At 47.7% G+C, this 26,362-nt stretch overlaps 2 protein-coding genes across 4 annotated transcripts in view; one reads left to right on the forward strand and one right to left on the reverse strand.

Moving 5' to 3' along the window:
- Positions 1 to 4,144: 4,144 nt before the first annotated feature.
- Positions 4,145 to 7,000, forward strand: CLDN2 (claudin 2). The gene has a single exon (XM_026478790.4). The coding sequence runs from the start codon at positions 4,342 to 4,344 to the stop codon at positions 5,032 to 5,034; it is 693 nt and encodes a 230-aa protein (XP_026334575.1). The 5' UTR covers positions 4,145 to 4,341; the 3' UTR covers positions 5,035 to 7,000.
- Positions 7,001 to 13,009: 6,009 nt separating this feature from the next.
- The window catches only part of MORC4 (MORC family CW-type zinc finger 4), a 55,361-nt gene continuing 42,008 nt past the window's right edge, over positions 13,010 to 26,362 (reverse strand). For 2 of the 3 annotated variants that reach the window (XM_026478793.4, XM_057313495.1), the window contains 3 exons: positions 18,759 to 19,452; positions 18,178 to 18,461; positions 13,010 to 17,870 (listed from right to left, as the gene is read on the reverse strand). In XM_026478793.4, coding sequence (XP_026334578.1) covers positions 17,717 to 17,870; positions 18,178 to 18,461; positions 18,759 to 19,452 — 1,132 coding nt within the window. In that variant the 3' untranslated portion in view covers positions 13,010 to 17,716. The remainder of the gene's footprint in view (positions 17,871 to 18,177; positions 18,462 to 18,758; positions 19,453 to 26,362) is intronic. The other variant, XM_057313500.1, reaches the window with a different exon arrangement.

Raw genomic sequence — 26,362 nt, forward strand, 5'->3', positions numbered from 1 at the left:
GAGGGATGGTCCTAGTGAGATAGGAAACACTGCGTGAGGAATAGCTTGAAGGTAGAGAAGAGAGCAGATGATTTCAGCTTTGCAAATGTTGAGTTTGAGGTGCCATGAAAACATTCAGATGGGGGCATTCCAAATGCAGTTGATTATACAAATCTTGAGTTCACCAGAGAGATCTGTGCCCGAGGTATGGATTCAGGAGTCATTGGAAGAGAGATGGATTGATGAGACCACCCTTAGAGAATGTGAAGAATGAGAAGTCTAAAACTCCAGATGAAACCCTGCAGGGAATAGTCAGATTTATACAGAGGGCACAAGAAGAAAAACTTATAAAGAGGACTTCGAAGGGGGCGCCTGGGTGGCTCAGTCAGTTGAGCATCTGCCTTCAGCTCAGGTCATGATCCCAGGATCCTGGGATCGAGCCGCATGTCAGGCTCCCTGCTCAGTGGGGAGCCTGCTTCTCCCTCTCCCTCTGCTTCACCCCCTTCTTGTGCTCTCTCATTCTCTCTCCCTCTCTCTCTGTCAAATAAACAAATAAAATCTTCCGGGTAGGGAACACCAGAAGTGGTATCACAGAAAACAAGGGAGAAGACAGTTCTATGAAGGAGAGGGACAAAGTGAGATGCCAGAGATATGACCATGGATTCAGGCACAAGAAAACTGTGGGCAACCTTCATTTCAGGGAAGGGCTAGTGGCAGAAGCCAGACTGCAGAGGATTGAGCAGTGGGTGGGGGTGGGAAAGGAGTAGAGACATCAACACGAAACGGCTCGTTTAGGAATCTTGATTGTAAAAAAATGATGAGGATAGAGTAGGAGCTACACAGGGAGGAGGTCGGGAAGGGAGCTCAAAAAAAAAAAAGTGGTGTTTGAAGCAGTCACCAGGAGATGCTCACCAGGGAGAAGCAGAAGGACTTCCGAGTGGCAGTGAAGGTGCCATTGAGATGCACAGTCATGATCAGGATAGGGTAGAATCGAGCCGCTTAGTGGTAAGAAAACCAGTGCGTGGAAAGGAGCCCTGTGGTGTGACAGCGGTTGAGTGCCGGAGCTAAGAGTCAAATGAGATTGCCCTCCCCACCGTCAGATGTGTATTGGCCCCTGCTCCCCGCTGCGTGGCATCCACATTGGCCTCGTCCTGCTCATCACCGGTGAATAGTGTGGACTGGCAACTCTGTGCCCGATGCTGCCGAGGCACAACAGAAGTGTAATCAGTAAGTTTAATATGTTTTCTCTTCCAAGTGGTTTAGAGTTGGAATAGACAAGCTATTCAGCAAATGCATATGCACAGAAAATTAGAAATTCTCTTTCTCTTGCTCTCTCTTTCTTTCTCTCTCTGGCTCTCTTTCTCTGTATTTGTCTGTCTGTCTCTCTTCATTTCCCTCCATCTGCTGAGGCCCTTTCTCAACCTTCTTTCCCAGCAGCGGGCAGCTCTTGCCCCTTTCACTGAACTGTCATTGGCTCCTTTAGAGAGCCCACATCTTAGAGTCCCTCAAACCTCTTTTCCACTTTTATTCACTCATTAAGAAGATATTTTTTAAAAGATGTATTTATTTATTTATTTATTTATTTATTTATTTATTTGAGAGAGAGAGAGTAAGCGAGCACACAGAAAGAGAGGGAGAAGCAGGTTCCCTGCTCAGTGGAGATGCGGGGTTCCATCCCAGGACCCCGGGATCATGACCTGAGCTGAAGGCAGATGCTCAACCAACTGAGCCACCCAGGTGTGCCAAGAAGATATTTTTGAACACCTGCTCTGGGTGTCATATTCCATAAGGCACTTATGATCCAGAGATGAATACAATACAGTCCCTACCCTTATGTAGCTCAGACTAGTGGGGAAAGAAGAAGGATTTAAACAGGAAATTGCAATACAGGGCAATACCTACTATTTGTAGCTCAGTTTCCTCATCTATACCATAGGGAGGATTAGCACCTACCATAAAACGTTGTTGTGACAATTAATTGAGTTAACATGTACAGAGTCCTTATAATCTATACATCGGTCACATCAGAAACACTACATAAGTGCTGCTATTATTATTATTATTACTATTCCTGTTGTTATTACTACTGTACTACCATGATGGAGGTAAGGAAACATAGAAAATGCTGCAAGAACATGGAGGAGGGGCACTTGATCCAAGCTGGAGGAAGAGACATAGGAGTTGAACCCTAAACAGAGAGAAGGCACTAAACAGAGAGAGAAGAATGCCAGGCAGCCAGCATAGAAGGAACAGCATGCACTCGGGTTTGGAAGCAAAAGACAACATGACATGATTGAGGAACTGAGAGTAATTTAGCTCAGCAAGAATATGAGGAGGACAATGGCAAGAGATGAAGCTTGAGAGGTCATAGAGCACAAACAAGTTTGGACTTTATCCTTTAGCCAATGGGGAGCCACTGGAATGTTTTATGTAGATGCTTGATCAGATTAATGTGTTGAAAGATCACCTTGGCAAAGACTTGGAGACAAGACTGGAAATAAGACCAGTTAGGAAGCGTCATTGCTACAGTCTGGGGGAAAGAGGATGATGACACACTTATCCGGGCAAGTAGCCCGGGATGGGGAGGAGGGTGCCATGGATTTGAGGTATATGCAAGAGGTAGAGTTGGTGAGACATTGACCATGGAAGGTGAGGAATCAGCATGAAAGAGGGGTCAAGAATCACTCCCAGGATTTTGGTCTGGTGCAAGGGGCTGGATAGAGTTATGGTTCAGTGAACCCAGGGGACTCAGGGAAGAACTGTTTGGGGAAGACTGCGATAGGAGAGGTGATGTGTTCTCTTTTGAGCATTTCATATTTGAGGTGTTTATGGCATTTCCAGGTGGACTTTTTTTTATTTTTTTTATTTTTTTTAAGATTTATTTATTTATTTGAGGGGGGAGGGGCAGAGGGAGAGGGAGAGCGAGAATCTCAAGCAGCCTCCCTGCTGAGTGCAGAGCCCGACGCGGGGCTCGGTCTCAGGACCCTGAGATCATGGCTTGAGCCCAAACCAAGAGTCGGATGCTTAACCGACTGAGCCACCCAGGGGCCCCAAGGTGGACATTTTAAATAGGTGATTGCTCTGGTAGTCTTGAAGCTCAGGAGGACGGGCTATGATGGAAATTCAGATTTGGAAGTGTAATGCATGGGTTGGAGACTAAGTCATTGAGGTGGGTTATGTCCTCTTAAGATTAAGTCATGGTACCTACTTGCTCAGGGACAGAGTGTTGACTGAGAAAAGAATGGACTTCTGAGGAATACTCACATTTAAGAGATGATAAACCTTGGCAAGAGGGTGCTGGGGTACTCCTTGAATACCACAAAATCCTAGACAGCTCTGAGATTCTCAAGGATTGGCTCAGATGCCTTCCTCTTACAAAACCCTCTATGGTAGAAGCTTCCCTTTCATCTGTCCATCCTAGGTTATCTGCTGGGAGATAGCCTAGGGAATTTCAGGGCTCCCCCACCAGGCCTTGGCACAACCTTTGCTCCAAAATCCTTCCACATTATCTCCGAGGCCAGGGCTGGTAAGGGAATCTGTTAAGAAGAGCAGACAGGAAATGTCCTTAGGCTGGCCTGTGGAGGGAATTTGGGCAGGGCTGGGCAGACCTGAACTCTCAGAGTGTGGACAGAAGTCTTTTTTGTCGACCCCAACCTGCCCTGGTATAGATTTTCACCTGGGGGAGGATGACCTAGGGCCAGACCCCTGCTTCCCAGGCCCCTGGAGATCCGCGAGGCCTCGCTAATAAGCTGGAGTCCAAAGCTATATCCTAGGACCTGTTCCTCCTGTTCCAGGCTCCTGGAGTTTGGCCTCGGTCTGTAATTGAGGGGCCCTGTGGCAGTGTTGCTGGGCAATGCATTAAACATCAGGCTTTGGAGACAGCACCGTGCCAGCGGAGAGCCTGACCTGGAGCCAGCACAGCCAACACAACCACCGCTGCCACCACTCCCTTCTCGGAAAGGGGCCACCTGTCTGGCCCCCGGCTTTGTCTGGCTGCCAGCCCGAACCAAGGCATGTGCCTACGCAGGAGGCGATGACATTTTGGCTCCACTTTCAAAGTTCTTTTTTTCTTTCTCCTGTGTTATTTCTAAAGATAACAAAGGTCAAAAGGCATCCAGCATTTTCTGGTTTCTCATAAGCTTCTGGTCAATATTTAATCTGGTTTATGGATTTTTTTTAGGTCTTCTAGATGCCTTCTTGAGCCTGCTTGTGGCCACCCACAGACACTTGTAAGGAGGAGAGAAATCGGCCTGGTAGAGACACTCTGAAATGAGGGATTAGAGGCCAGGATCCAAGGAGCAAGAACCACAGCCTGAAGGCAAGGGAGCAGGCCTTGAAGACGCTACTGCTGAGAGGGCTGCCATGGCCTCTCTTGGCCTCCAACTCGTAGGCTACATCTTGGGCCTCCTGGGGCTGTTGGGCACCCTGGTGGCCATGCTGCTTCCCAGCTGGCGAACGAGCTCCTACGTCGGCACCAGCATCGTGACGGCTGTCGGCTTCTCCAAGGGCCTCTGGATGGAGTGTGCCACACACAGCACAGGCATCACCCAGTGTGACATCTACAGCACCCTCCTCGGCCTGCCCGCTGACATCCAGGCGGCCCAGGCCATGATGGTGACATCCAGCGCCGTCTCGTCGTTGGCCTGCATTGTCTCCGTGGTGGGCATGAGATGCACGGTCTTCTGCCAGGACTCCCGAGCTAAGGACAGATTGGCGATGGTGGGTGGAGTCTTCTTCATCCTTGGAGGCCTCCTGGGCTTCATCCCTGTTGCCTGGAATCTTCATGGGATCCTGCGGGACTTCTACTCCCCACTGGTACCTGACAGCATGAAATTTGAGATCGGAGAGGCTCTTTACCTGGGCATTATTTCCTCCCTGTTCTCCCTGGTAGCTGGAATCATCCTCTGCTTTTCCTGCCCATTCCAGGGAAATCGCTCCAACTACTACGATTCCTACCAGGCCCAGCCCCTCGCAACTAGGGGCTCTCCAAGGCCTGGTCAACCGCCCAAAGTCAAGAGTGAGTTTAACTCCTACAGTCTGACAGGGTATGTGTGAAGAAGCAGGGGCCAGAGCTGGGGGGGGTGGCTGGGTCTGTGAAAACCAGTGGACAGCACCCCCCCCCCCCACCCAGGGCCTCAGGTGAGGGACATTGGCACTGGATCATGTCAGAAGGTGCTGCTGAGGATAGACTGACTTTGGCCGCTGGATCAAGCGAAGGCAGAAATGGGAACTGGTGTGACAGCATGTAGGCTGGATTGTCAAGATGCTTGCCAAGCCAGCCGTTCTGTTTCCTTCACCTTGCCCACGGCCCTGCCACCTCCCCCCGCCCTCATCCCGGCCCGAGTCCCCAACCCTCAACTCCAAACTCCACCCCCTAGCCTAGGCCATGCCACAGAGGCTCCCCTCTGCCTTTCGGGTTACCTGTGAATCCGTCCCCAAACCCACTCATTAATTACATCCCACTGACTAACCCTCTCTGAGATCAAAGACCCTCCCTCTGGCTCAGGTTGCTCTTAGCTCATTGCTGGCGGGGAGGGGGGTAGTGGCGGCTTTTATGGGCACGGCTCTCACCAGCTTCCCGAGCTTCTCTCCAAAGAAACTGGCCAGTAATGGAGCCCAGAGCCTCCATCCCACTGTTGTTATGACTCCACAGTGTTCAGACTGGTGTGTGTGTGGACTGAAATAAAGCCATCCCGCGGTATCGAGGGAACAGAGAGCAATTGGGTGCAGGATGAGAGGGAGGGAAGGCAGTCGAAGACCAAAAAAAGACCTGACTCACTACCCAGGGCATTTTCCCGGAACTCCCTCCGGCTGTGGGTTGGGGATCTAGACTCTGATTCCTCTGAGCAACTGCCTCAGGAGTGGCAGCCCCAACTCTCCCTGAAGCCCTTGCCTCCCTCTGACTTGGCCTCCTGCTAAGAAACAAGGCTTCGGGTCCTACACGGTGGTTTCCTTAGGAAGAGCTAACTGGCGTTTCTAGAGATGGCTCTTGGCTGGAGGCTGACAGACAGCATGAGAGCCTTGGAGGTCCGAGGAAGAGACCACTCCTTGACGCTGCCCGAGAAAGAACAAGAACTCCGGTGTCTAAGAAGCTGGGTGGGCACGTGAGGTGGCCCCAGTGGGTGTTTCTATCGAGGCAGAGAGAGGCGGCTTCCCCAGAGTCTCAGGGCTGAAAACACATCTGCCCGAAGTCTACGATCAGTCCCCCGGGGTCTCCCCACAGAGCTCTGCAGAGCCTCTGAAAGGCGACAGCACCCGGTGGGCCCCCTGTCACCTTCAGATGTGCCCACCATCCTTCGCCAGACCTCTCAGAGTTGCTGGAAGGCATCTGAGGGCTTTGGCGTGAAACAACAACGCCCAAGGAGCTATGGCCCTGGTCTGAGTGAGAGCTGAGCCACTGCCTGGGACTTCGGTTGGGGTGGGATGGTGGCGAATGTCTCCCAGGCAGACAGTTCCAGCCCCAAGCTGTGGAAATGCTCCATTTCCCCTGGGGTGGGGGTGGGGGTGGGGTGGGAGTCACAGATAGACCCAAGGAATTTTCCCTCACGCCTCCCCACCCAAGCACGCCCGGCTTCTGACAACTCCAGTCCACCTCCCCAAACCTCAGTACCAGCCGAAGGGGCTCACTCGTGGTCTCTAACACGCCTCTCGCCTCTCCACCTTCTCGCTTGTGATTAAGCTCCCCTCCCAAGCTGGAAGGCCCTCTCCCCTTAGCCGAGTCCTCCTGCTGTCTGGAGAACTTGCTCAGCACCACCTCCTACACTGAGTCTCCTCTGACCACTCCGTCCCTCTCCTATCCTCCCTCCTCCACCCCTCAGTGTATAACTACTGCTTCTTTGATGCTTATCATTCACCATTTTTGACGGATAGTTATCTTTTCGTGTACGTGTATCTGATTTCACAAGTACACCGTAAACTCTCGGGGGGTCGGGGCCATGCCCGAGACCTCTCTGTATCCCTCAGACTATCTGTAAGAGTGCTGGGCACATAGTAAGTGATCAATAAACACTTGTTGATTGAGTAACTTCGTTACTGTTTTATTAATTCAGAGGGGGCCCAGGCAGGGCAGGTGTGAGAAAGAACTGGGCCAGAGGGAGGGTAGGATGGAAATTGGCTTTTCTTCCCACTGAGTGGATAAAAAAATTCTAGACTTTACCAGAGACATTATGAAAGCAAGACACCACCACCCCCCACCTTCCCAGGGAAGCTTTACCTTTTCATCTCGCCCAGGGCTCCTCCCTCTTCACAATTCTTTCATCGAAGTTACTTACTAAATGGCTGTGTGTTTAGCCCTTTCGTTCTCTGAAGCAGCACTGTGAGGAAGGGGAAGTCGATCTGACAATGTCCATTCAGCAGATGGGGAAACCAAGGCCCACAAGAATAAAGAGATTGTTTTTCCCAGGGCCACACTGCCGGTGTTGGTGCCCCAGACTCCAGACTCCCCAGATAGGACTCTTCCCCTCTACTCATTGGGAGAGTCTGCCAGGGGTCCCCTCAAGCTGCCGGAGGAAAGCAACTTATGGCCAGCAAAGACATGTTGCGGACACCACAGTTCTCCTGGAGGTCTCCCATGGAGGCGATCTGGGGGAGCAGGATCAACTCACATTTGAATGAGACACGACACCTCCGTTCCCCAAACTCTGGAGGTGTGAGAGTTTGGGAGGCTAATGATTTGGCTGTGTTCTGTTCAGACCTCCTGGGGGAGTGAACAAAGCCTAATTCATAAAGATGTTGGCCGTGGTGAGGCTGACAATAGCAGCCCCTTCACCCCCCCCCCCACCGCAAGCCTCAGTTTACACAGCCCCTGGAGCCAGGAGGCCACAGCACACCGGAGCCTGTTACAAAAGGCGCTGCCTTGCACTCCCCACGTAGGCCTTCCCTGGTGCAGAGGCGAGGACCCCGGCACCCAAGCCCATTTAGAGGGAATGGAGGCGGGCAGGAGTAAGGTGTAGAGAGAAGGGGCTCTCTGAACAGAAGTTGAACAAGGGGTCCTGTCTCCGGCCTGGCACCAGGAACCTCAGAGTGCTTGACTGGGCGGGGAGGGCGGGCAGTAGAGGCTGGAAGAAGGGGTCGCTTTGCTGACTGTGTTGCGCTGAGGGAGCAGCCCTCTGGTCTGGGCTCCGATAACTCGCCACCTGGCAGCCAAAGCGCTTTCAGATCCACAGTTTCCTCGCATTCCCCAAATCCCCGAAAAGAAGCAGGTCTCTTATAGGAGACAAAATGGAGGCCTCCCAAAAGTCACAGAGTGTCGGAGTCGACTCTAAGCTTGGAAAGTCTTCCCACAGCAACGTGCTCTTCAGACTCTCGCAGCCCTCCTGTCCCTGTCTGCCGCTGGCATAGGGGGGCCTTCAAGGGCACCAGGGCCCAGAGCCTGCCTTCGTCTTAGGAAGAGGCTGCCCTGGGACGTCCTCCTTCCTTATAATCTGGGAAGATTCTACAGAGGAAGTTAGAATTTCATCCTGAACTAGAAAAACCAGGGCAGAGCCGATAAGGAGCAACTGTTCCCTTTAGCGGAGTAAGCAAGGAAAGCCTTGCTCTAAATAATTTCCTCGAAATCTCCCCGTGTCTGAGTCCAAGTTGAATGGCTTTCAGCTCACCCCATTGCCTTCCATCATAAAGTAATTTAGATTAGCCACAACCGAGGGGATAGTGAAGGCCATTGTGTTTATGCCCCAAACGGATGGCTCTGACCCTTGCACAAGGAGAGAAGTTTCTACCCTCCCTCATTCCTTTGATAATCGTGTGACTCATGTTTTCTCCCCCTCGGGGCCCTAGTGACCTACTGCTACGTGATCATTAATAGGGGAGGGGGGAGGCTGAAACTGGCTTCTTGGGGGAAAGACGAGCTCTGACTTCCTGAGAGACCTTCATCCAGCCGGTCAGCCATTCAACAGGCTCCGCTGCCAGGCAGCCCACGCGGCCTGCACCCTCACTCCGTGTCGGACGGCATGCGCTAGGCGTTGAGGGCGACGAGGGCGGACAGCGAGGTAAAGTCTGCGCCTTGCAGGAGCTGACGGCTGATCCAGGGCCAGATAAGACATGCACACCGAAGTGTGGTACAAGGCATGATACGGTGTGTCCTGTGAGAGATAGGAGGAAAGTGCCAGAGGTAGGGGTGTCAGGGACTACTTCAGAAAGGCTTGTAAGGCCCCTCACATCCCAATCCATATGAAGGGAGGGTAGGGCACCACTTGAGCTTGGGGGGGTGGGAAAGGATGATTCCAAGAACCTGCCTCCTGCAGCTGAAGGACCATGGGAAACAGAGCAAAAGGGTGGCCAGCAGCGCTGAGGAGGAAACAGGGTTATACCACACAGCTCACCCAGAACCCCTCCCAATTTGCCTCGAAGGACTCCTAAACGGCTCCAGTGGAAAGAGCGACCCTGGGGCCCAGCCTCTTCTCCCTCATCTCCTTCTCTTGGGCAGCTCTCTGGAAATTGGTGGCGGCAGCAAAGGCAGTGCCCATCCTTCTGGCTCCGGACCAGGGGAGAAACACAGATGTGGGAGAAGCGAGAGAGGAAGGAGAAGGGCACGGTGCTGGAGGCAGGCAGATGGGGCCTGGGCAGGGTCAACTGTCCCCTCCCACTCAGCCCTGGGTCCCCAGGCAGGAGACTCTTCTGTGCGCGGGGCTGCCCACTCTGGGACGTGGAAGCCCCAGGCTGGGAAGCGCATGTGCTCCTCAGCTGGCTGAAGCCTGGCCTTTGCCCAGCCTGGTCTCCCTGCCCAAGCCGCTGCTGGCTTTGATGAGAAATCCTGTTATCTCCACGGGAGAGAAAACCTCAAACAGGAAGTCCAGCAGGTTATCTCTCTCTTCTGCCCTAAGTGGTGCGATGTGATTACTGATAAAATATTAACAGGTTGTTATCAGGCCAGGCAATACAGAAGCTGTAAGGTGACCACCCCTCTGCCTCCCACAAGCTACCACCTGCTTGAGAGCTGCTGCTCAGGAATTCCTAGCTAACTCTTGCTTGGCCTCATTTCTCCACAAGACAAGTGGCAGTGGCTTCGGGCTTAAGAAAGTAGGAGGTCACTCCACAAGGGTGGACCATCAGGTCCCGCTTTCCTGTCATCCCTGAGGTCCCATTCCTCCAGAATGGCACCCTCGCTGCTTCACAAGTAACCTCCGAGGAGAACGTCGAAGAACTTTCTATTTGCAAACATGGCCTTGTGGAGGGAGCACGGAGAAAACTCACATGCTTTCAGCCAGATACGTATAATGGGATGTGAGCCAAGGTGCCAAATGAGTATGAGGAGTGTGGCAGGCAACCCCGAGTTTCAGTGGTAGCCCCTCTACTCCAACAGCACTTTCCGAGTCTGTGACATTTGACCAAGTTCCGTGTGGCTTGCTCAGGAGAAAGGCCAGTCACCAAAATCACAAGCAGCCTCTTCATTTGCATTTCTGGAATCGTCCAACGGGAGGCAAGAAGGTGGATCAGCACCCCCACAAAGGCTGTCTGATGATATTGTGAAGATTCCGCTCCCTTGGTTTAAAGGCACTGAGGGCCTTGATGAAAAAAAAAAAAGCACATATATTTTTTCTAGCAGGAGAAACCCATTCAGTCATAGATTATCCACTGACGTCAGAATTTGCACTAGTTTCTCAGCTTAGCGCTTTGTTAAAAAAAGAGCCAGAATGAGAAGACGAGTCCAGTGGGCTTAAGAAAAAATAGGACATCAATTCAGAGGCAGTGCACGCTGGAATCTGGGACAGCAGGGGCCTTCTCTGAGTAACACGTGCACTCTTCAACTAAATGATTCAATAGCCTTCAATGGAGATGAAGTAGAAATCGAGAAAAAGGCAGACAAGTCAAGAAAGGTGGTGCCATCTTTTTCTCGGCAATTCCAGAGGCACCTCATGTGGTTAATTTTACTCTTCTGTGTGTAATAATAAACCAGCATGTTCTCAAGTGTCACTTTCTCACTCCCCGAGAAACTTGCCCACCTCAGCACTGTCTGGGGTGGGGGTGGGGTACCAAGGAGCCAGTGAGAACCCTCCCAGGCAGAGGCCAACAAGTCCAAGACCTCCTGGAGTGTAAGAATAGGATCTTGGTGGCTGTTTTGATATCAGGAAAGTTGCCAAGTGACAGCCCTGCGTGAAAAACCCAGTCAAGAGGAAATGAATTTCCACATTGTTTGGAGGGATATTCGTTACATAAGTGAACGATTTCCTGATCATGAGGGCAGTTAAACATTGTGTGGGATTGTGGAACTTTCCTCCTTGGAAATTCCTATTAGCGTGGGCTGTCTTCAGCTTTTTCTTATCAAAAGGAAGAAGACGAGACTAATCGTTTTCAAGACAGGCCCTACGGTGTCATGGGCAAAGAGCCTGGGCTTTGGAGTCAGACAAACCTGGGTTTGCTTTGGCCTCCGCACGCTCTCTAGCTGTGTGGCCGCGAGAAAGGCACTTCACTTCTCTACACTTTAGTTTCCACATACGTCAAATGGAAATGATGCCTGCCTCTTAGTGTGGTCATGGCATATGGCAGGTCCTCAACAAGGGGTTAACTGTGTTCTACGCATATTGGTGACCCAAAGAGTAGTGTCAAAGTCACACTAAAACGTGTGCCTGAGGGGAGCAGGGGCAGATGACAAAGTCTATTTCCCACCACAGATCCGAATCTACATCAGCAGGGGATATTCTTTCCCAGGTCAAAACTTCTCCGGATTCTTCCCCAAAGTCTAGAGACCTTGAAGACCTTGGATGGGCTTCTACTCATCAGATTCCATTAACAGAGGCCAGAGGAAAAGCAGACTCAAGAAATTGGAGAAGAAAGGGCGGGGGGGTGATGGCTCTTTGCCCTTCATCCAGATCTGTGAAAATCTGAGGTGGAACAGAACCATGATCGATCAGGTCCTACTTCTGGAGAAAATCTTAGTCCAAGGGAACTGCAGACTGAGGTTAATGCCCCCAACGCTGGGACAATTGGGGAGATACAACAACCACTTTCCTATTTCGTAGCTTACAAGGGCTCCATTGGTAAGCAGATTTAGCATAGCCCCCCACCCCTTGCTGGTATTCCCCAGCCCTTGGTTCGTTCTGTTCCTTATGCTTCAAATTAAATAATTCAATATTCCTCAAATGCACTGGGTGTTCCTGTATTCACAACCCGTCCCCCCACATAGTCTTGTGATTTTACTTATACTCTTCCCTACAACCTGGAAAACCCTCCCCACACTTCACCACCTTTCCGATCCTTACAGGTTTCCATAGCCTTCTGGAAAATCAGGACTTTGGGGAACACTTTCCCGAACCTCTGCCTAAAGTCATCTTGCCTGCCCTGAGGACTCAATGGTCAGATGTATGAAATGTGTTTGGGGAGTAGAAGGCACCCAAAACATCTGGACTAATCTCATCTAAAAGGGGGTTGGTGTTTCTGATGATTGACATCAAAACTTTGGACTTGGGGATGGAGGCAAGTAACAAAACATGTTCCTTCTGCAGAAAATGAACGCTTCATACGTCTCAGTGACTAAGGTTTCAGTCTACCCAAGACAATCTACCTTAGTTCTTTCCAAATCTCCAGTTTATTACTCAACCATGTGTCCTGACTTTGAAATCAGAAAGTAGGGTCCCTGAATTTCCTCTCTGCCTAAGAGAAGTCATAAGTTAAGGATGTCCTTGTCACCAAGAACAAGGTGTTCTTTTGGGGAAATTACCCTTGACTTGGCCTGAGCTCACCCCTGGCTATCCTGAGCATATCCCGATGCTTCACTCCTAACGCCCTACTACAGAAAGAGCTTTTAATTCATAGTACAGAACTCTGAAACATGTTCTATCTGGCGATTGCCCTTTGGGAGTCAGGAGCTTGCCAATTAAGCCTCTGCTTCTAAATTATTGCCCCAGATCATCTGCAATCACTGGATGTGGACCACCATATCTTTCTGCCCCCCTGGGACCACCAAGTCTCTGACTTGGTCTTCTGCTAGGAGCCCATTTGTTCATCCCACAAGCATGTACTGACCCTCTAACATGTGCCAGGAACTTATTTTCTTGAGGCATGTTCTGTGTACTCTGTTTATGAATAGCTCCTGTTTCTTTTGTTTTTAAAATTTTTAAACTAATAGTTAAAGGTTTATTTATTTGAGAGAGAGAGAGAGCAAGTGAGAGAGCACGAGCAGGAGGGGCAGAGGGAGAGGGAGAGATAATCTCAAGCACACTCCACGCCAAGCGTGGAGCCCGATTCGGGGCTTGATCCCAAGACCCCGAGATCATGACCTGAGCCGAAACCAAGAATCAGACGCTCAACTGACTGCACCACCCAGGTGCCCGTTTCTTCTCCTGATTGACGCTATCACTGCTCTTGGCAAAAGGGAATAGAAGACCCCTCAGAAATGGCTTTTTCCCCCTCCTTTTAGTTCTCGCTCTCAAGATCTGGTCTCTATAGGCTTCTCCTGATTGTATTGTGTAATCTCAGTATTTTAAAATTGCATGCTTTTGATAACATTCGGAGTCTGTGGGAGAGAACACCTATATTTCTTTTTTTTTCCTTTGGTAGACTTTCCAATTAATTCAAGTGAAAACTCAGCTAAAGAGAAACGCTAGGTCACTCCAGCTCACACTGCCTGCCCTGCCCCCCCTCCCCCCCAGACCCAAAGCACTCAGGGTCTGTTTTGCATTCGCAGACTTTAATGCCCAGCACTGCGGTCTGCCTCACTCATGCTCACTAAGCCAGTCCCTCCACAGAGGAGGCACTGCTGTGGGCTCTTGAGGGAGATGGAAATACTGACACGCTCCCCTCATTAACTCACTCGGTAAGAATTATTGATCGATTACCTACTATCTACCAGGTACTACGATAAGCTGTGGGATAAAGGGATTGGCTAAAATGGGTGTGGCCCTTCCCCTCGTGGAACTTACTAGGGAAAGAGGCAGACTGGCATCATGCGGGTTGTGTTCCCCACTATCATGCAACACATAGTAGGTAGCCAGTGAGCATTTGCTGAACGAGTGCAAGTCAACAGCCGAATATGTAACAGCCAGTTGTGAGAAGGGTCAGGAATTGAAAACAGGAAATGACAGAATAGGGGAGAGAGAGAGAAAAAAGGCTGCACGAAGGCCTGTCTGAGAAAGTTGACACTTACACCGAGACCTGAAGGATGAGGACGAGGCAGCCGTGCCCAAACTGGAGGCGTGAGCATTCTAGAAGAGGGAACGGTATGGGTAAAGGCTCTGGAGGGAAGTGAGAGCCTGACGTATTTCCAAGGGAAGACCACAGTGAGTGAGGGGGAAAGTGAAATACGATGAAAAATCATAAGACACAAAGCAGATGAAGTAGGGAGGATAGATTTTCTTCCAAGTGCAATGAGAATTCACTGAAGGGCTTTAAGCGGGGAGTTATGTAATCTGATTTGTATTTTTTTTTTTTAACCTGGCTGTCGTGTGATAAGACAGTTGTGGAAACAAGAGTGGAAGCAAGGACACAAGTTAGGAGCCACAAAAACATCTTATGGGAGCTGATGGTTGTTTAGAATAAGGTGGCTGTGGTAAAAGTCAGTGAGGTCAAGATACACTTCGGCGCTAGAACTGACAGACAGACTTTCTGACAGCCTGGATGTGGGGGCCTACAAGAGGAAAATTAAGGATGACTTCCAGGTTTTGAGCTTGTGTGACTGGGTGGGTGGAGGTGCCATTTTCTAAAATGAGGAAAACTGGGGGAAGGAACAGTCCCAGGGTGTGTGTGTCACTGTTTATTTTTAACACATTTTATTTGAAATGCCTGTGAGACATGTAAATGTAAATGCCAAGTAGGCAGCCATATATTTGAATCTAGAGCTTTCTAATAGGAAGACAGGACAAGGAAGTTTGTGATAAAAAGCCTTGGGACACAAAACTTACATGTTCAAAGAAAACATTATGCCTGACTGGGTTAATTGGGGGAGTTTGGGGGGAAGAAAAGGTTGACATTTGAGCCAAAGGAAAGATGATGAGGGAGAACGTTCCAGGTAAAGGGAACGGAATAGCAAAGGTGGAGGAGAAAATCTCCAGGCAGGTTCGGAACCCGAGACACAGTTCAGCGTGAATGGAATGAGGACTGTGTTTGGAATGTTAGGAGACTGGAGGGCACAGGGACAGCCATGGCGGGGTCGGGGGTGGGGTGGGGGGCTCTGTACTGCGCTGGCTCGACAATTGGGAGCACTAGGGCATCTTTGAGCAGAGCCGTAACCTGAGGAGGCCATTCAAAGCAATTTTGTGACAGTGACTAGAGTGGATGGAAGGAGTGAGAAAGGGAGGGAGGGGGGGCCTGTTAAGAGCCGATTTCAATTTTCCAGGCATGAGAGAATAAGGGCCTAAATGTTGACTGCGGAAATGAAAAGCTCAAGGGTAAATAGGAGGGACATTTGAAAGGACAGTTACGATTCTGTTAACAGGACAGCCAGGAGGAAGCACCCACTTTTTTCTTCCCGGTGTCTTTTGCCTCCACACTACATAAGCTCTGGTGAGGCTGGGGGACACTTTTGAATCTCTCCACCGTGGCTTTTAACATTGGCTAAAGGGGCCTCAAACAGGTGTGGTTTCACTGCAAATAGGTAACAAAGAGGTCGCTCTGGCTTCGCAGGAGAGGGACTCACACACCTAACTGTTGCTGGAAGCAGCACTATGCGGTTGGGCCTAAGGAATGGGCGGAGAGTAAGCACTAGCAAAGAGGAGTTACAGTTTTCCAACTTTTTTCTTTTCTGACCTTTTTCTTCTTAAAGCCCAATTGCCCCTATTCTTTCCTACTTTGCCCCTCACTCACCCAACATGAGCATGCGCACACACACACACTCAACACATGCTCACTCTCTCCCCCACAGGCTGAACCTTCAATGCTCCAAATTTTTTTCCGACACCACCTTCCATCCATACTGTCCGCATCTGTGCCAAGTCCCAGCTTTTCACGGCCCCGCCTCCGAAGAATAAGTATCATTGAGAGGATAGCTGAAAACACGCTCCCCCCACCCCGCTTCTCAGTAATATTTATATTTACTTAGACAGTGGGGATCTTCACTATCATAGTCCAAATGTCCGGCATACAAACTAACCAGGCTGAAGGCTAGAGGCGCGGTGCGGTGAGGGCCGGGGGGCCGGGGTAACTGTCAGCACACACTCTGATGCTGAACCTGGCTCAGGCCTCCCCCAGTCCTCCCAGCCTCAAGGGAGCACCTGCACCCCGCCTCCTCTCCAAGGAGGTAAACTAAGCTTGGGAGAGTCTTCCCAAGTACCTCTGCAGGGGAAAACAGAACAACATCCAGAACATTCCTCTGCACTACCTAATCCTATTGCGATTGCTTGATCCCTCCCCCATTCCCTGTGATTTTTTCTCCTGTATTCTTTGTCACTGCTGGCGTATTTTTATGTGTTCATTGTTCAGTGTCTTGTGAAGAGTACCTTGAACTCTTTGGAGAGTAGGTGCTATATAAATACAATAAAGCAATGGATCAACAAAATGTCAACTTTTACAAAAGTATAGGTGTTACTATTTCTGATAATATGAGACCAACCCCTTACTCAGCACTAGCCTGAGGAGTAGGTAGGTGGTAAATTCCGAGGGATATCAAATCGATATATCGATCTCCCTGCTCTCAACGAGCTCCCCCACTTCCTGAAATCCCAGTTTGGTGGCACATATTTTTTGAAGTTGAGCCCTGCAGATTTCTTTTTTTCAAGAATTCCTTCCTGATGTGCAAATACCACGTGAGGGTGAGCAGACGGGTCATGATTTAACCTTAGTTCTGTTTACATTAACCCATCACTTCTACCAAACATCTTTTTCACATTCCAGCTTTTTCCATGCTTTTGTTCAAGCTATTCTTCCAGAGGTGATGCTAAATATAACATGAACTGTAAATATAAAATTACCTTATATGTTCAACAGAGTCTCTCATCTGATATCTAAATTCAAACCTACTCATTCTTTTTTAAAACAATTTATTTTTTCCAATGTAAGAAGAATAACGGATTTATTATAGAAAATTTGAAAAAGGCAGGAAGATAGCGAGAAGAAAAAAATATCAACCATAGTCCTATCCCCTAAGGAACCACCATTGTTGCCATTGTTGACAGTGTGGTCCTGCTCGTTCTTTAAACAAATGTTAATTTAGGTCCCATTTCTGATGTGATGCCTTCCTTCAACTTCCTCCCCCAGAACTTGTCTATCATGTTTGTACCACTCACTTGTACCAGTTCGTTAACTTGGTGTGTGTATCCTGCGCTTCCCAAACTAGGTTGTTAGATCCTCGAAGGCTGCAACCATGAATTAGACTCCTTAATTTATCCCCAACACCCACTACATTGGACCCAGTACTTGCCAACTGATTTAACCTAAATGAATACAAACCATTTCAGAAAGGATATAAAACAGGCCAAGTGACTACATCATGGAAATTAAAGCTTTCAGGTCACCTGGCTTGGTGACTATTGCTTTTCTGTTCCTGGAACTCCTGAAAGCCTGTTAACTAGCCTCCTTCTCCACACCAAAACTGAGTAAGAAGCAGACTGAGTGAGAGCCAGGATTTACTCAAAGATTCTCTATATAAGGCATGAAGGTGAGAGAGAGAGAGAGAGAGAGAGAGACAGAAGGAGGAGAGGGAGGAGAGAAGGGGAGAGGGGGAAGGAGGGGGGAGAGGGAGGGAGTAAGAAGAAGGGGGAGAGAAGAAGAGAAGAGAAGAGAAGAGAAGAGAAGAGAAGAGAAGAGAAGAGAAGAGAAGAGAAGAGTAGGGCAGGGTACGGAAGGGTATATAGAGTATATAGTCCGGTGCTCAATCCAGTATGTGATTTGCCTCCAGCACCGTATACAGGATCCCATCCACTTGCTCTGAGTCAAACCCGATCTCACGAAGCTCCAAGTGAGGGAGGACAGAAGTAAGGAGATAGCTGACGTGGATACGTAGCCGCGTAAGCTTTGCCAAAGCCCTGTATGATGGAGTGAGGGGGCAGAAGAGATGACACGAAGTCATTAGCCAACAGAACAAAACGAAGCTCCTTAAAAACGGGCCTACATCTCTCAACACTGGTGTGTCCATTAGCTAGACAGAAAGAAGCAAGCACGGTGCCACCGAGCACAGGGAGACTGACTGCAGCTCTCTAAGCAAGTCCTCGCTCCTTGGTGGCCTACAAATTAATTAAGGCTTCCTCCCTTAGCTACGGCCAGTAACTGGGGGTCCTAAGGGATGCTTCCCATTAGCACTCACAAGCTGATAACTAAACCCTAGTAATTAACCTTTCTAGGTCATCTCCCTCTGGGGTCCGGTAGGAGACCTGAGCCTTCTGCAGCACTTCCAGGTGCGTCTCTGTCTCCTTCAGTTTCTCTTTGAGCTCCTGCTTTTCTTCCTTGGTTCTCTCCAGCTCAGCTTTCAGAATCTGGAATTCGGCTTGGCGATAGCCCATGTGTTTCTTGCTCCAATACAAGCCTTCCGTCTCCTGGGTGGTGTAGGTCACCAATTCGCTCTGGACTTTCTTGAATTCAGAATGCCAGTGATTCCTCTCCTGTTCCAGCTCCTCCACCTGCAGTCCAAGAAACAGAAATTCAGTGACCCCCACATGCTAGGAGCGCGCCAAAGCGTGTCCCTAATACATTCACTCTGCGGTTCCTCCATACATGTTCCACTTAGGGGCCTTCTCGAGCCCCAGATCGGGGCGGGAAGCCCACTCGGGTTCATTCAATCTGAGACACCGCACAGAATGAGTCCATGGCTTCTGTTGTGTAAAGGCCTCAGAACAGGAAATCGTCGAGAGCCGCGACTCTCTGGTCTCGTGGTTAAAAAGGATCTCTTACTCCTAGTGGGAAGGTGTTGCCCTAACCTTTTGCTGGAACAAGTTCCGCTCAGCCAAAACACGTTCCAGTTTTTCTGTGGTTCTTTTCAGTTCTTCCAGCTCTCTTTGGTTCTTCGTCTTTGGCGAACTGCGACCTCCGCTCTCCTCATAACCTCGGCCCTTCTCCCCAGCGGCCGCGGCCGGGCTGGGAGCAGAGGCCATGGAGGGATAAGGCATCGGGCTCCAGGATTCCACCATTTTCCTCCTCTCGGCCAGCTCCTCTCTGTTAAAAGGGATCAGCTGAATGGGAGCCCCTGAATCTCTAACGCCTTTCGCAACACCGACAACAGCTACAAAAGGTCCCTTGTTTACTTCCTCCTTGTTTACGTTTGTGCTGCCTCTGTTCGATTCTTCTGCTACCAATCTTGGCATCTGGTCTTCTAATTCTTCAGGGAGCAGGGACCCCTGGTGTTGGTCTTGGGCCCCTGAATACAGGACTGACACCTCCCTACTCTGACTGGTATTCTTGCTTGCGTCTGGGTATTCTGGAGAAAGGTACGGTGGTGTGCTTCTCTCAGAACTGGATTTATCGTGGCTGTTCTCCCCTTCTGGGTAGGCGACAGCTGCCTCAACCCTTCTGTAAGGGCCAGGCATGGAATAGTCTAGAGGAGGTGTTGTCATCTCATTCTGGAGCCTTCTTCGTTTCTCCACCGGCTCCTCTCCCAGGATCCATTTGTATTTACTGCAAGAAGAAGAGGGAATTAAATGTTAAGCTGTCAAAATACAAGCTAGGTATGTTCTTATCCTATGGAGCCGCTCTCCAAACTTCCCACGTTAAAACTGACTCTAGCTGTTATCCACAGATCATTTTATCCATAGATCCACGGGTCAGGAAAATACAACTCTACCCCAAACTCCAAACCCTTCACTCATGCACCTTGCTGAGACAGCAACCAGTCTGAATGGAGAGATGAAATCAAAAGATATGAGAGTCAGTGTCTGGATATAACAAGACCCAGTTGTTCTTGGCAAGAATTCTGAAAATAGGATTGAAACCAGCCTGACTTGGAAGTTTCCAAAATGCAAGGAAAGGCAGCAAAACACACACACACACACACACACACACACTCCAAAATGCAAGGAAAGGCAGCAAAACACACACACACACACACACACACACACACACACACACACATATGCAAAATCCCCTAACACGAGAATGGAAAAAAAGGTCATAAAAAGCCTAGTAGAGTATGCGGAGGAAAGCTGAGCCAGCTTGTTAATTTTAAAGTGTCACAAAAACCTCCCAGTATCAAAGACTTAGGCACATTTTTTATATTGCAACAGAACACTATGCAGTTCCTTTGCCAGCCAACTGGATTGTGGCTATTGCCCATTATTCACTTGTAAAAGTTAATTAAAACACAGGGCCCTAGTCAAAAGTGGAATCAGCCAATTCAAGTCACTTCCCTCTTAGGGCAGAAGAACTCCCCTGTGTCAGGGCAAATAGGCACTCCCTCATTTCTTCAGGAAAGTGCAGGAGAGTAATCACAAATCGCCTTCCATTTCTGGCTGCTATACACACTGAGTGTTGAAGGAACTAATGAAATGACTGGTGCCCATGAAATCCACAGGCAATTTAAAATCTTGCCCCTGCCCCACTCATTTTTACCCCTATCACTATTTAGTTCTCCCTGCAGAAAACCCAGAAATCTCAAGGTAAAAACCAAATTTCAAATTTTCAATGAGAGTCAGGCATGTTATCTCTCAGCCACCTCACAGTATTTCAAGGCCGCCCACTTTTCTCTGCAAGTTCTGAGAACATCTGTAAGACATCTCAAACCTTAGCTTCTCACAGCACCCTGAAAGTTCTTTGAAACTAGTGTTCACCCAGAAAGATGGTCTGCATCTTAATAGGTCTTGCTGTATCAACCTTAGGGGGAAAGCAAAAGTATTTAGGGGCAATGTGAGAACGAATGCATTCATCTAGAACATGCGTAAAGGGCCAGTGCAGAGGGTCTGTTTAGCTGTGGTACGTAGGAAGACAGTTTGGAGGTATGAAGGAAGGGTATGTGATACCACATAGCAACACCAACGTTTTATGAAAGGGAATTACAGTCAAATGATCTGCCTTCTCTTCGTTTTCCCACCTCCAAGGGTTCTGTCCTTATTTCTCTCCCTTATTTCTTTTCTTTGGTAATCTCATACGCCTTTTTGGTTATACCCTCTGGTCATTCTCCCAGTCCTGATCTCTAGTACTGAATTTCCCATTGCCCAGCACGCGTTCCTTCCTGCCTGTCCCACTGGTGTCTCAGGATGCAGAAAACTGGCCTTCCGTTGTCAAGGTCAAACCTGTAATTTTATATAGTTCTACTACTATCAATACTCAGGTTCGAGCTCACGTTCCCTCTCCTGAGCTCTTGCAATGGCTGCCCCCAGTTGCCCCTTCTCTCACCTCCAGACCACCTGCTGCCAAGTTAACAATCTTCCTAAGGTGTTGCCCTGATTATGTTACACCCTTAATTGAAATCTTTATTTATTGCTCTCCACAACATAAAAGCTCAAATGTCTTAGGTTGGCATTCCATCCCAAAACGTAAGAAATGTTTATTGAGCACTTACTCTGTGCCAGACGGTGTGGTAAGTGCTTACTGTGTACGGTCTCATTCCGCCTTCCCAACAACCCTGACGTAAGTGGTGTGTTTATCTGCACTTGTAAAAGAGGATGCTCAGCCCTAGAGAAGTTAACTTTCTCAAGGTGATGTAGCTAGTCAGGGGCAGGGCTGGGACATCACTTGGCCCTAGCTTTCTCTCTCATTACTTCCCTTCAAAAACACCAGTTGAAAGAAATGCCCATGATTTCTCACGCTGCTTCTTTTGACTGGCATGCCCTTCTCACATGTCTAAGACTGGCTCAAATGCTACTTCTGAATTCCTATAGCACCTTAGCACGCAGTTATTATACGTATCGCGCTTTACGTATTGTGTGTGTGTGTGTGTCCACGCGCGCGCGTGTGTCTTGTAAGTTCCCTACTAAAGTACTGAAGGACATGCTCCTTGACAGAAGAGAGCTTAACTAACTGTGCTGGATGGGAAGGAAGGGACAAAACTTTGCACATAAGAGGAAATTCAAAAGAAACTGTTTCGTGATTGAGAGAAAAAGAAGTGGATTTTACTTAGTGATTCTAGAAGTACTTACTAGTTCTGTAAGTAAAGGTCTGGTTCTTCCCTTTAGGGATTGATTGTTATTCCAGACCTGTATTCACTCATTTAGAAAGGACTAATTTCGGGTTTATACACCAGGAATTCTTTTCCAACTACATAGCTAGTTTCTTCTCATTTTCTTTTTTTTTTTTTTTTAGGATTTTATTTATTTATTTGAGAGAGAGAACAAGAGAGAGAGCACAAGGAAGGGAAGTTGCAGAGGGAGAGGCAGACACCCCCATGAGCAGGGAGCCTGATGCGGGGCTTGATCCTGGGACCCCAGGATCATGACCTGGGCCGAAGGCAGTCGCTTCAACAAATGAGCCACCCAGGCACCCCACCTTCTCATTTTCTTTCTTCTTTTTGTCATCCTCCTCAATTGTCTGCCTGCAGCAGAGCCGGCTGGTATTCTGAGAGGGGACTACATCGAATCTGTAGCTCCATTTGGGGAATATTGTCATCTTAACATTTTATCTTCTGATCCATAAACACGACATGTCTTTCCATTTATTCAGGTCTTCTTTAATCTCATTCAGCAATATTTTATAATTTTCAGTTTACAAGGCTTACTTGCACTTCTGTTAAATTTATTCCTAAAGACTTTTATTTTTGAAGCTACTATAAATGGAATCATTTTACTAACTGTTTTCTTAAATTTTTTGGTGGCTATTTATTTGAAGTATGGTTAACATACAGTGTTATATTAGCTTCAGGTGTACAATATAGCGATTCAACACTCCATACAGTACTCAGCGCCCATCATGGTAAGTGTACTCTTAATCCCCTTTATCTATTTCACCCATCCCCCCGCTCCCCTCCGGCAACCCCCAGTTTGTTCTCTGTATTTAAGAGTCCGTTTTTTCATTTGATTCTTTTTTTCCCCCCTTGCCTCTTGTTTGTTCTTTGTTTCTTAAATTTCACATGAGCGAAATAACACGGTATTTGTCTTTTTTTTTTATCTGACTTATTTCACTTAGCATTATACCCTCTAGTGTTGCAAACGGCAAGATCGCATTCTTTTTATGGCAGAGTAATATTCCACTCTGTGTGTGTGTGTGTGTGTGTGTGTGTGTGTGTGTGTGTATACACATCTTCTTTATCTATTCATCTATCAATGGACACCTGGGCTGCTTCCATATCTTGGCTATTGTAAATAATGCTACAATAAACCTAGGGCTGCATATGACCTATTCAAATTAGTGTTTTCGTTTTCTTTGGGTAAATACCAGCAGTGGAATTACTGGGTCATAGGGTAGCTCTATTTTTAATTTTTTAAGGAAGCTCCTTACTGTTTTCCAGAGTGGCTGCACCAGTTTGCATTCCCACCAACAGTGCAAGATACTTCCCCTTTCTCCACATTCTCACCAACACCTGCAGTTTCTTGTGTTGTTGATTTTGGCCATTCTGGCACGTATGCGGTGACAGCTCACCGCGGTTTTGATTTGCCTTTTCCAGATGATAAGTGATGTTGACCATCTTTTCATCTGTCTGTTGGCCATTCGTATGTCTTCTTGAGAAATGTCTGTTCAGGCCCTTTGCCCATTTTTTAACCAAATTTTTTGTGGGTTTTTTTGATGTGTTAAGTTCTCTCTTTATTTTGGATATTAACCCCTTATTAGATATATAATTTGCAAATATCTTCTCCCCTTCAGTAGGCTGCTTTGTCTTTCTGTTGATGGTCTCCTTCACTATGCAAAAGCTTTTTATTTTGTTAATTTCCACATATTTGTGAATTTCCCAAATTTCCTTCTGTGGTTGACTTCTACTTTAAGTCCATTGGGATTGGACTACATCCTTTGTATGCTATCAGTCCTTTCACTTTATTGAGGCTTGTTTTCTGGTCTAACATATGGTCTATCCTGGAGAATATTCCACATGCCCTTGAGAAGAATATAAAGTGTTCTATACATTTCTGTCAGGTCCAGTTGGCTTATGGCATTCTTCAACTCTTCTGTTTCCTTGTTGATCTTCTACCCATAATGGAAGGTGGGCCATTGAAGTCTTCAAGTATTATTGGTATCTATTTCTCCCTTCCAGTCTGTCTGCTTTTCCTTCATATATCTGGGGGGTTCTGTTGTTAGGTCCACATATAGGTATAATTATTACATCTTCCTGATGAACCCTGTCATTATGAAACGTCCCTCGTAATATCTAGTAACATTTTTTGTTGAAAGTCTGTTTTGTCTGATGTTAGCTAAGCACTCCAGCTCTCTTATGGCTGCTGTTTGCATGGTGTATCTGCTTCCACTTTTCAACCTACTTGTATCTCTCAATCTAAAGCCTATCTCCTGTATATTTGGATATTTTTAAAAATCCAATCTGGTATTTTGTGATTGGATAGTTTGAACTAGTCATATTTAATGTTATTATTGAGATGACAGCATTTACACCTGCTATTTAGCTTGCTGTGTTCTATACGTGCCATGCCTTCTTTGTGCCTTTCTTCTTCTACTGTTCCTCTTTTCATATTATACGGCTATTTTCTGGTTTAACATTTACAAATCTAACAACACACTGCTATAATTATTACTCTATGTAATGTTATGTCTTTTGAGAAAACAGAGAAGCAGAGCAATTCCATATTTATAATGCTTATAGAGTCTGCTAAATCAATCTTATTTTTCCATTTAAAATTTTCTTCCTTTCGTACTACAGTATTATCTCCTCACTCCAGTACTGCTTTGCTTCCGCTCACTTCCTTTGTGTTGTTGCTGTCAAACATTTTACATCTGTGGATGAGCCCAACAATGAAGTTATAAACACATGTAAAATTATATACAAATATATACATACTGTTTTATGAAATTATTTAAATTAACTTAGTTAAGAATAGAAACAGGAGGGGTGCCTGGGTGTCTCAGTCAATTAAGCGTCTGCCTTCGGCTCAGGTCACGATCCTGGGGTCCTGGGATGGAGCCCCATATCGGGGCTCTCTGCTCAGCAGGAAGTCTGCTCCTCCCTCTGCCCCTCCCCCCATTCTTTCTCTCTCAAATAAAATCTTTTAAAAAACGAATAGAAACAGGAAAAAAATGCCATTATATTGTCTTTTATAATGAATTAGTTACCATTGCCAGTACTCTTGTTTTTTCATGTGAATTTGCATTTGATTTTATCTGGTATCACTTGCTTTCAGCCTAAAGGACTCCCTTTAGTATTTCTTGAAAGGAGTTTAGCTAGAAACAAATTCCATCTGCTTTTGTTTATCTGGAAAATGTATTATTTCACCTTCATTTTCTTAAGATAGTTTTACTGGATTTAAGATTCTTGCTTGACACTCTTTCTTCTTCCACTACCTTGAACCTGTGACCCAACTGCCCACTAGTCTCCACTGTTTTGGTTGGTTGGTTGGTTGGTTGGTTGGTTGTAGTTTCAGAGGTAGAATTTAGTGATTTATCAGTTGCAAATAACACCCAGTGCTCATTCCATCAAGTGTCCTCCTTAATGCCCATCACCCAGTTATCCCTTCCTTATAATGGCTGCCTTGAAGTCTTTGTCTGCTAATCCAACATCTGGGTCTCTTCAAGAGCAAGTTTCTATTATCCACTTCTTTTTTTCCCTATGTACAGGTCACGCTTTCCTGTTTCTTTGCATGTCTCATAATTTTCAGCCGACAACTGGCTATTTTCATTTTTTAAGGTTTTTTTTTTATTTTAAAGTAATCTCTATAGCCAACGTAGGGCTCGAACTGACAGCCGCGAGATCAAGAGTTGCACGCTCCACCAACTGAGCCAGCCAGGCGAACTGACAGTTGCATATTTTAGGTGACGCGGTACAGCAACTCTGGATACTGCTCCCGTCTCCCTGAGTGGTTGATGTCGTCTTTTGCTTGGTTGTTTACTTAGTGACTTGGCTGAAGAAATCTGAGCAGGACTATCAGGGGCTGTATACTGTAGAGGAAATAGATTTCTTCTTGGTTTTTCTCTCTTACACCTGGCAACCTAGGAGTCACCCCTGGGTCAGCAAAGGCTACTTTGTACTTAAGCCCCCTCAGCCAATTCGATTTTTACCCTTTCCCATTGGATGTACGTGTGGCTTGGAGGCTGCTACCACAGTTCGAGGACTCTGTTTCGGCCCCACATTCGGCCAGGTAGTAGCGACCGGGATTTTCCCTCTCTAATCACCTCTGAGAGGGCACAACTTTGAGCACACACGCAGCCTTCCAGTCTACCAGGACATGTGTGATTTATTTTTAAGCCTGGTTTCCTAGGAATTGCCCCTGGGTCAGAAAAGCTTATTAATCAGCCAGTGGTTAGTCAGAGGCTGTGCTTAAGCCCCTAGTACCAGTGAGGGCCCTGTCCTTTTGTTGTTTGATCTGTGTGAGGCTTGAGGACTGCTTTAAAGTCCACCCCACATCCCAGTCTGACTGCTCCTCAGTAAATGGAGCCTTGTGCTTCCGCACAGCCTTCCTAATCCCAGGGCTGACTGTGATCCCAGGAGAGAGATTTTTTT

This window comes from Ursus arctos, chromosome X (assembly GCF_023065955.2).
Source record: "Ursus arctos isolate Adak ecotype North America chromosome X, UrsArc2.0, whole genome shotgun sequence".
NCBI lineage: Eukaryota > Metazoa > Chordata > Mammalia > Carnivora > Ursidae > Ursus > Ursus arctos.